The 10,775-nt window shown below is 50.2% G+C and overlaps 1 protein-coding gene across 1 annotated transcript in view; it reads right to left on the minus strand.

The window, feature by feature from the left end:
• LOC106652932 overlaps positions 1-8,803 on the minus strand; it is a 66,214-nt gene extending 57,411 nt beyond the window's left edge. Inside the window, exons 1-2 of the mRNA XM_014372113.2 lie at positions 5,167-8,803; positions 1,653-3,397 (exon numbers count right to left, since the gene is read on the minus strand). Coding sequence (XP_014227599.1) covers positions 1,653-2,864 — 1,212 coding nt within the window. The 5' untranslated portion in view covers positions 2,865-3,397; positions 5,167-8,803. The remainder of the gene's footprint in view (positions 1-1,652; positions 3,398-5,166) is intronic.
• Between the last annotated feature and the right edge of the window lie 1,972 nt (positions 8,804-10,775).

The following is a 10,775-nucleotide window of genomic DNA, read 5'->3' on the forward strand; positions in this document are numbered from 1 at the left end:
GATATTTGTGACAATTCGATCGTTTGACCTGCTGCTGCTGCGACTGCGGACTCACTTTGTCATTCTGTTTAGTGGGGAAACGACTCGAGAATAGCTATAACTTTAATCGACGATTTTTCAACATTTGAAGAGATTCTCGATTAATTATGTATCTCTATGCAGAAACGAAAATCCACTTTGATTCAGAGCAAATCCTTTTAACGATATCGTTTGATAATTCATGCGTTAATTCGTTTACCGATACACGCGCGGTAAATAATTTAAAAAAAAAAAACAAAGTAAAGCCACGTCATCTAAAAGCGCAAGCGAATAATATTTAAAATCATTTATTAAGAAAATTGCGAGTAAAGGATCATAACAAAGTTTGCAAGAAGGCAGAGCAGGCAGGCAGCAGGCAGCAGGCGGTGGCGGCGGCGGCGGCTACACAGGCGGCAGAAGTCCGGCGCCTCTCGCGCCATAAATACGCGCGAAGTAGATATAGAAGAGCTGAGAGAGTGAGAGAAAGAGAGAGGAAGCGAGAGAGAGAGAGAGAGAGTAGAGAGAATCGGTGTCGCGCACGCGAGGGGCGCGAAGGCGCGCGCACCAGCAACAGCAGCGGAGGCAGCAGCAGCAGCACACACAGTCGCGAGTACAAGCAGCTTTTGGAATATGGGTCAGGCCTCGTGTGTGTAGAGAGCCAATAGCTTCCGAATAAGAGCGCGAGCGAGAGAGAGAAAGAGAAAAATGAGAATTTAGAGTTTATAATAAGTGCGCGCGAAACCGATATTGCTGCTGTATAAAATATAAATGATCTTTGAACAGATATTAGCTATATGCGAGCTTGCGAGTGTGTATACACTCCGCAAACACACGGTGTCTTAGATTGGAAAATTTCTTTCGGTGCAGTTTCGAGAAACAGCGCGGTTAACGTTGATTTCGCACACGCGTTTCACACGCGTCTAATGGCATTTGCCTCGCTCATACATATTCATCTTGGCTCATCTTAGTCGCCTAAAGCTTCTGAATAGCGGCACTAGTTGACTGATCATTTCGCGGAAACAGCTCTTCGCCTCGGACTTTTTTCTCCGTCTCGCTCTCAAACTCGAGAGTCTCGCAGAAGAGGCATTAAATCAACGCCATTCACCGTTGCGCTCAACATCAACACGGACTTGTACACGAGAGTTACATCATCATCATCGAACAATGGCGAAAAAACGAGCCTGTATAATAGTACCGAGCTTGCGAGCAAAAGAAGAACGGAGAGTCGACGAGAGACCACTCGGTAATCTAGCGTTTCTATTGTTTTTTTTCCTTCTTGCGGTGCTGCACACGCCGAGGCCTATGTATAGAGAGCCCGAGCGCGGCTAGAAGGGAAGGAAAAAACTGCTGCAGTCTCGTACGTACTAGTAGCAGTAGTAGTATAACGCGCGGAATGTAACGTGCAGGCGTATAAACAAAGAGGCAGATGCTTGCCAAACCACAAAGGCCCGCAGCTGTAGTATCTACTTGAGGTCATCGCAGCGGGGGGGTTAGCTCGAACGGCAGCGGTTTAGAATAAGAAGAAGCTCGCTGAACAAGACGTTAAAAAGAATTAACCCTCGCGACACAAGTGAACGGGTTTAAAACGGAAATTATGTACAAATGTTGTTAGTAAAAATTAATCTCCGACTCACCTTGCAGTGGTTGCAGTTGTGCTGTACCGAGTAGACCTGACCGCAGTCGTAGCGCGCGAGCACCTCCTCGAACTCGCAGTGCAGCCGGGCGGCCATCTGGTCCACGGCCAGGAGCTTGTCGAGGGCCTCGCTGCAGCCGGGCCCGCCCTCCAACACGGCCTCGAGGGGGCCGAGCTTGCCCGGGGCCAGGGCGTGCACCGCCGACTGCTCGCAGCAGTGGCGCAGCCTCAGGCCCTTCAAGTACCAGTAGCGATTCTCGCGGGCGTTGGCGTAGCTCCGGCTGGCCGACGTGCCGAAATCCTGCCGGCAGACGTCGCGCTTGTGCGACTCCTCGAGATAAAAAAGGCACTGATCCGGAGCCGACGCCGCCGACGCCGCTGCTGCTGCTGCACCGCCGTCACCTGGCCCCGACGACGACGACTTGCTTTTGCTGCTCTTGCTGCGATGCTCGCGACTCGCCCCGTTGGCTGCCGCATCCGCGTCCTCCTCCACGACGTCTTCGGACTCTTCGTCGTCCTCGTCGTCGTCGTCGTCGTCGTGGTGGTGATGGGACTTGCGCCGAGCCGACCCGGTATGGATCATCGTGGTCGTGGCGTTCTCGATGGCCTGGAGCAGCTCCACGACCCGATCGAAGCTCGCAGCCTGTCGACAGGAGCCCGGACAGGACTTGGGCACCTCGGGCGGGCCGCAGCTGCCCTGCAGATCGGGCGCGGGACCCGACAGGTCGCAGGCCGACAGCCACGGATTGATCTGGTTCAGCTCCCAGGCGTATTCGTTGTAAGGGTGCCGAGGCACTGTGCGCCGGCTCTGCTGCTTCAGCATGGATTGTGACGACGACGACGACGAGGCAGCGGCGAACGCGACGAACGACTGGAGAAACAGCAACAGCAGGGAGTAGAGGACGAGTAACCTCCGTGGGCGACTCTTACGATGGAGAGTGGCAGTGAAGGTCGTTTTGTCCAAGGCAGTGTTGGAGCGTTGAATCGGGGCCCGCTGAGGCCTCCTCGTCCGACTCCTCCTACTCCTCTTCCTCCTCCTCCTCTTTTTCTGGCCGGCAATAGCAGTAATCGTGCTATGGTCGACGGCTTCTGTCGTCGTCGTCGATACCGCTGCTGCTGCCGCCGCTGCTGCTGCTGCTGCTGCTGCTATCGGTGGACGATGAGCGTCGTCGTGTACTCGGAGGCCGTCGCGACTGCCGGAGGCGAGCCGCATCGGTGCCGAGGCGGGGACTCGCGACAAGTCCCACTTGCTGTGCTGCTGCCTGCTGCGCGTCGACGACCAGTTGGGGACGACGAGCAGTTGTTGAGGCGCGGTGGCATCGCTGCTGAGCTTCTCCTCGCTTCGACTCGCTCGCACTCGCGCACTTTTTCTTCTTCTTCTTCTTCTTTCGTCTTGTTCTGCTTCTAACGATGATTCTTGTTGTTGTTGTTGTTGTTTTTGTTGTTGTTGTTGAGTATAAATGTAAAGCCCCGCTTGGCGTGAGCGTCCCAGGCCTATTGGGGGATAGTAGCAGCAGCAGTAGCAGCAGCAGGTGCCTGCCTGCCGCTCCTCCTCCTCCTCTTCCTCCTCCGCGCTCCTGATGACGACGAAGTCGTGCTCGTAGGTCTGGGTCAGCGGGGCTCTTAGAAGTTCCCCTGAAGCTCCTGCCCCGAAGCTCTCCTGCAGTAGCCGACGTTGCTGACACTGCACTCGCTGTAACTTGTGCTGCTGCTGCTTCCTCGATTCCGAGTGGTACACCTCCGCACCTGCACGAGAGAGAGAACAAACACAAACGAGCGCATATTGAGTTTTAGGCCAGTTTTGAAAATTAACGACCGTCTTACATTATACATTTGTACGGCCTGCAGCTTTGCATAGCCGTGCAGTTTGTCGACACACAAAGGTGACCAAAGTTCGCTTTCACTTCGACGCGCGCGCGCGCGCAGCTATGCTAATTTGCCTATATATATACGCGTAGCTTGTCGGAGCTTGCGCTCGAAACTTTTGCTCGTCTGTTTTTTCTGTTGTTTTTTTTTTTTTCTGTTTGACGAGCGATTTTGGGTCACACATCTGTAGCCCCGTGTGCACTTTGACGGTGCAGTATAGCGTGCTTTATCGCATTGATACTTTTTTTCTTAACCCATTAACGACCAAAATGCTTGATTTTTTTGTTGGTTTTCGCAGCGATTTTTTTTGTAGTTTGAGACCTTAAAAAAATTTCGCAGGGACCTATTTCGATGTAAAATTTAATGCCTTTTCAGAAACTGAGCGCAAAATTTTGATTTTTTGCGTAATAAAAAAGTTATAGCTACTTAAACAAAAAAAAACGTAAAAATTTTTGCAAAAAATCAAGTTTTCGATTTTTTTTCGCCATGTTACCGATAAGGAATCACGATATAAATATGATCAGGGGTGATCACGACTATCAAAGTATCTCAGAGAATTTTTATGGAATTTTCGAACCATTACTTCAAACAAAAAATAACTCATATTCATATAAAACATGACTCATTTTTACTCGAAAACTATTGAATTTAGAGAAAAAGTGCACAAAACGAAGATTTGAAAAGTGGTTCAAAAATTCCATAAAAATTCTCTGAGATACTTTGATAGTCGTGATCACCCCTGATCATATTTATATCGTGATTCCTTACCGGTAACATGGCGAAAAAAAAATCGAAAACTTGATTTTTTGCAAAAATTTTTACGTTTTTTTTTGTTTAAGTAGCTATAACTTTTTTATTACACAAAAAATCAAAATTTTGCGCTCAGTTTCTGAAAGGGCATTAAATTTTACATCGAAATAGGTCCCTGCGAAATTTTTTTAAGGTCTCAAACTACAAAAAAAATCGCTGCGAAAACCAACAAAAAAATCAAGCATTTTGGTCGTTAATGGGTTAAGCGCTTAACGTACAGAAAAAAAACTCGCTCGAAATCTCGCCTTTTTGAATTCGACTATTGAACGAGAAAAGGACGGATTTTTACGTAGCTCATCCTCACAAAATTAAATAATCTTGAGTTATTATCGATAAATAATTTCATATTTACAATACTTCCTAAACTGGTGAACCCCATCAAAAATATACTCGGTTTCCGCGCTAAATTACACAGCCGCGAGCAATCATCGCACGAATCGATCATGATTTTTAAATACAAGTCATGCATATTAGTATATATAAGCCGTGGAATTAGCCTTTTGGTCTTCGTAATGTCACGAATTTTCGAAGCGCGCGCGCGCGCATCAATGCGTGTCCAATAATATGCCCGTTAATAAACATGGATTGTTTGAGTATTCAAGTAGTCAAACATCAGCCACACACGGGTATTAACGTCATAAATCTACTTTCAATACAATTTGAATTTCACTTGGTATGTGCGTGCGATGTTTACAACTGGACAACCGCAACGCCGAGCGGCTGATCAAGTAGAAATCGAATGCTCATTATACAGAAATACGAGCCAAAAAATGGCACTCGAGGTGAAAGCGAGCTTTGCGTAGATCGTTGAATTCAATCAACGTGCGAATTATTATTACCTGACGCAGGTGTCGAGGTTGGCCACCGGCCCAGTGTCGTCGTATCGTCGCCGGTATCGGCTGGCGATGTAACAGCAGCAGGTGAACCAGTCCTCTTCCGGCTCCGGTGTTGGCTGCACCGCCGATCGTGGTGCAGCCGCAGCTGCAGCTGCAGCGGTCGGCGCTGCTCCGGCGTCGTCGTAGGCGACGTCGAGAATGCCGCACCGTAGCTGCTGCCGCCGCCGCCGCCACGTACAAGTCGTCGTCGTTTTTGTGGTCGGCCGTGCAGCAGCCGGCCGCTGCCGCTGCCGCCGCCGACGTCTCGCGTCCTGTCCACGGCAGCGTCGTGCAGCAGTCGTCCCCCTGCAGCCGAGGCTCGTCAGCTCCCAGCAGCGCAGGGCAACGAGGTTCATGCTGCATCCTGACGCACAGCGCCGCTACTGCCCTTGCTCCACTCCACCCTCGGCGGACCCTCCTGCTGATGGGCAGCAGCAGTAGCAGCAGCAGCAGCGGCGAGCTGGCAGCTACTTTCTATGGGGCCGGGAAGGCACACGACACCACCACCACCAACACCAGCACCGCGACACACTGTGACACGACGACACGCGCTGCGACGTCCCGTCACTCGTCGCCGCTGCTGCTGATGATGCCGCTGACACCGATCATGCACTCACCACCACCAAAAAGAGGAGCAAGAGAGACGGAGACACGAGGAGGACGAGTAGCAGTACAGGAGGAGGAGGAGGAGGTGGCGGCGTGTGTGTGTGTGTGTGGCGCGCGGCCTGTGCGATGCCTGCTGAGTGTACAGGGAGAGCAGCAGTATAGTAGCGCGAGGCTAGTGCAGTAGCGAACTCTCGCCTCTTGCACACCACCACGACACACCCTTTTCCCACGGACGAAGGAGGATCAACGGACTCCTCTTGGCACTCCACGGCCGCGAGAGTTTCGTAATGCCGTTGCTCTCTCGTAGACCAATCTTAGAAAACTCTCCTCGACACTTTTTTTCAAATTATTATCTAATCTTCTCTGTGCACTTGTGACGCACCACTCGATCGCACGAGGAAGATTTCCGATTATCGTACGATCGCACTTCTCGTAGAACCTCACTGATAATCAATATTATTTATTTATGAATTTTTTTTTTTATTCAATAACAACAACTAGCAAAAACAAAAAAACAATCGCGCACTCGAAAAGACACTCGCGACAACGGAGCAACCCATAAAAGGGTCGGCCCTCTTCTCTATCGACGATGAAAATCACTCGAAAACGAACAACAACTCGATGACAAGGATATCGACGACGACGACGATGAGCAGGACGATGACGACGAGGACTTATCCATCCGACAATCGATCATTACTCTCTCTCTCTCTCTCTATACTGCACGTGTGTGACACACTCGACTCTAGCATGTGTGTGCGTCGAATGTATATGTGGGGGTGAAGAGGGGATCGAGTATACGCGTGTACGTATGTATGTATAGGTGTATACGTGTGTGTGTGTGCGTAGAGAGAACTGGTGTCAATTGTCCGGAGGCTTTTGGCTTTTGGCCTTTGGCTCGTGTATGCAGCAGCCGTGCGCGCCACGATGTGTGCTGCTGCCGCTGCTGCCTTGGCTCGCGCTAACTCCGAAGTAGGTTAGCTAGGCGTATGAAATTGGTACGACCCGCGAGCAGTAGTCGTAGGTGCATTCACGTAACTCATAGCCGTTGCTGCTGCTGCTATCGCCTTCTCATGCTCTCGCGTGTATACTTTTTTTTTGCCTCCTCGCTTTTTTATTTTTGCTGGTATCCTCTTCTTCTCGGCACTGGTGCACTGCTCGCTGAGTTTCGCTCACCGTTCATGCACCTCTTTCTCTCTCTCTCGACTACGACGACGACGACGACGACGACGACAATCCGATCGCACTTGTTCACACGCGCGCGCGCGCGCACCTTTTTCTTTCGAACGCTGTCGTGCTGCTGCTACAGCAGCGACCTTCTCGATGTATCACTGCACCGATAGCCCCAGTGATTTTTTTTTCCTTTCTTATTTCGACGTTCTTTTTCGGTGAAGGGAGCACCGTCACGACCACCGGATTGCGCTCAGGACAATCCAGCAGAAAGTGAGAGAGACACACGCGTCCCCACAGTCCTTGCGAGCGCCTTCGTATACAAAATCACGCTCGGCTTCAGCACACGGACGAATCCATGTTCGGCGTGTGCGGGCCCCGACACACGACTGGCGCGCGCGAGGGGCTGCGGGCGATTTTCAATCGTTATACCCCCGTATGCGTGTGTGCGTGTGTGCTTCTTCCCTTCTTTCGCACTTGGACTGCTGTGCTGCTGCTGTGCGATGGGCGAACTTGGGACAGCTCTCTCTCTCTCTCTCTCTCGCGGGGAGAGTACCAGAGAGTCAGTGGCAGTGCACGCGCACTCTCGCGCGCTGATGATCCGAGAATCGATTCGATATGTGTGAAATGCGATATTGATCACGATCGCTCTCGCTAAATTCTTGCGCTCGATTTACAGACGAACTGTATTTGTGCTGTATTCGTGGGGGGCTCCTCTCGAGACTGCGTGATCCAGAAAAGAGCGCCACGATGGGCTACGCCGCTACTGCTGCAGCTGCGTATCTTATATAATCGGACGGATGGTCGGTAATAATTATTATTATTATTGTTGTGTGTACAAAAATCAGCTGATGAGTCGAGAACCGTCGAGTTATATAGCTGCTAGCTTGGCAGTATATATATGCCGTAAATTTGTTGAAAGACGACGATATCCGTACAAGATGTAAGAGAGAGACAGTGATGCTTCGATGGGGCAGCAGCTAGCCTCGCGGATAAAATCGGAAAAGTTGCCAAGTCTGAGAGAGAGAGAGATGAAGTTGATGGGAAAGTTGATGGATGAGCCTCGATTATGCACCGGTTCTCACTCTCTTGGTGTCACTTTTGCATTAACACACGCGCGCGCGCACACACACACACTGCGATATCTATCTATGTATTTTTTTTATTATATATATGTCGTAATGGCACGTACACAGGCACTACTCTCCTCTGTATTTGGTAGCACACACACACTGACTTTTGGTAGAAATATACGATTGGGGCCTGTGTCCATATATAAGTGTGTGTGTGCGATGGGCTCTCGCTCTCTCTCTCTCTCTGGTCGAGGTGCGCAGTAAATCTATATAGTACTGTACTTGGCCCTGTAAAATCTAGGTGCACGAAACACACACACGCACGCACGCACACTTTTTACTGTACACTGACTGTCGGAGAGGCGCGGACACACACGGGAAACGCGAAGGTATGCGATACACAGTGAGAGAGAGAAAAAAAACAAGGTCCAACCGAGAGAGGTATGCGCGCTCCTCTCCGTTAATTCCCTTTTTTTTCCTCTTTCGCGACAGCACTACTACAGTAGTTATACACGTACGTTCGTGTGTGCGTGTGTACCGTGTGTAACTATTACTATATATGTGTCGCTGTCGCGCGCACGCACACACACACGGGGGAGAGGCTAATGATCCAAAGGAGATTATCAACTCGACTATTTATTTACGTTGTTGTATTTTTTATTAATTTAAAATCACGCACAGTTGCGTGTGCAGTTTTGTGCGCTGCGTCGTCGTCGTTGTTGTTGTTGTTTTGTCGGGGAGCATCGCCTCACGGTGTCGCCCGACTACTACTGAGACAGCAGCAGCAGCAGCAGCTTCAGCGCGGCCGCTCTGTGTTGCGAAGCGCCAGCATTAGCCCTCCTCCCTCCCTTCCTCCCACACCACCATACCAGCCCTCCTCTGGACCCCTGATGCTGCTGCTGCGGCTGCTAACCGCCCGACCCGGAACGCAGGCGCGCCGCACTTCTCTCTCTTTCTCTCTCTCTCTCGCAGAATCTCTCCTCTCTCGGCCTCCTCCTACTCTCTCGAGCAATTCCTCCTCTTCTCCTCTTCGTCGGAGTTCTCTCGCTCTGAGCTTACGTGTATGTATGTATGTATGTGTGTGCGAGAGCACGCGACGAAACAAGGATGGAGCGCGAACGCTCCCAGTGTACGTTGCTGCTGCTGCTGCTTCTACATTTCTACGTTGCGCTGCACACAGTCCAAGGCCCCTACTACTACTACTACTGGTACTACTGGTACTACGTCGAGCTACTACTGCTACTACTACGTCTCGCTCATAGTATAGTAATAACAGGCACACTGTTACTTCTACTGCTTTAACATAGCATTGCAGCTGCTCCAACTATACACGTTTGCCGTACGTTGCAGTCAGCGCGATCTAACGCGCAGCTCCGCTTTATACGTATGTGTATGTGTGTGCATCAGGATCCTACAGCAGCGAGGCGCCGAAGCCTATACAGTGGCCGATTACAGAGATTGTCTGTATACATACCATATGTATAGTATAATAGCTCGCTGGCGAACGCGCGTCGTTGCTGATAATGTAATAGTTTGCAGTCAACTTCCCTTTCCTCCACCCTTCGCGCGAGTGTATATACCTATGTACATAGGTACGACTACTATGGTACAAGCTCGACAATCGCATGACTCTGCACTATATGTATATAGCACATGCTCGCGCTCTTCTCTCTCATACAGTACGTATGGTAGGTATGTACGCGTATTACGCGCGCATTAAGTGGCTGGTACTTTTCGCCGTCGTCGTTGCATTCAAAGCGACAGACCCTCCATCCTTCGCTACTTTGCTAATGATTTTCCTACTACTGCTGCTACTACTCATTGTGTATCGCCCTACGCGAGAGAATATAAAGTTCTCTCGAAAAGAAATCTCGGCAAAGCTCGCTCTATGTGTATTACATACGAGTTTGTAGCGCACTTGTAAATGTAATATCGTAATAATTTCGTCGGCGCAATTCGCAAACTGCGACAGTGTAAAAGAAAGAAAAAAAAAATTATACTTCATAGCCGCTCGCGGTTTGATCACCGTTGCTCGTCGTTATAAGATTGCTGCTTCGAAAATCTGTTTCTTTTTATCCATTATTATTGATTACTACTGCCGTGTCGTTGCGATTGATGTATCCGCACGTGCGGATAGCTGTGCACCCCGCGCGCGCGTCCGACTCAATATTGATCTCGACTACTGATTCGAAGACTACTCCACTGCACCCGTCGCCTGCTGGCCCCCGCGCTTTTGATCCGCGGTGCTGGTGGCTCGTTCGCGAGTCTTCGATTCTCCAAGAAAAGAAGAAGAAGAAGAAGAAGAAGAAAAAAAATCAATGGAGAGAAGCGAAAAGTCTCGCGCCTCGCGAGAGAAACGGCCCGCGAAGCTGCTGCCGCTGCTGGATGAAAGCGACGAATTATATATTTTCGTCCGCGGGAGCTAATCGCGCGCGCACGTTAGAATTGCATACGTCGACGTGACTATCAATTGCTTTTCTCTCTCTTGAGCCTCTCTCTCTCTCTCTCTCAGGGTATATAATACACGTGCATCGAGGCGGCTCTCGATTTTCTCTCTCTATCTCTCTCCGCCCGGGGGCCGCGTCGACTAGAGCGAGAGAGAGAGAGAGAGAGGCAAAGGCAGAAAAAGAGAGAAGGTGGAGGAGGAGAAAAAAAAGAAGAGAAGAGAGAGAATAGAAAGAGCTGCTGCTGCTGCAGTGCTCACGATTCTCCGCTCTACATGCG

This window comes from Trichogramma pretiosum, unplaced genomic scaffold, assembly GCF_000599845.2.
Source record: "Trichogramma pretiosum strain Unisexual culture from Peru unplaced genomic scaffold, Tpre_2.0 scaffold3, whole genome shotgun sequence".
Taxonomy (NCBI): domain Eukaryota; kingdom Metazoa; phylum Arthropoda; class Insecta; order Hymenoptera; family Trichogrammatidae; genus Trichogramma; species Trichogramma pretiosum.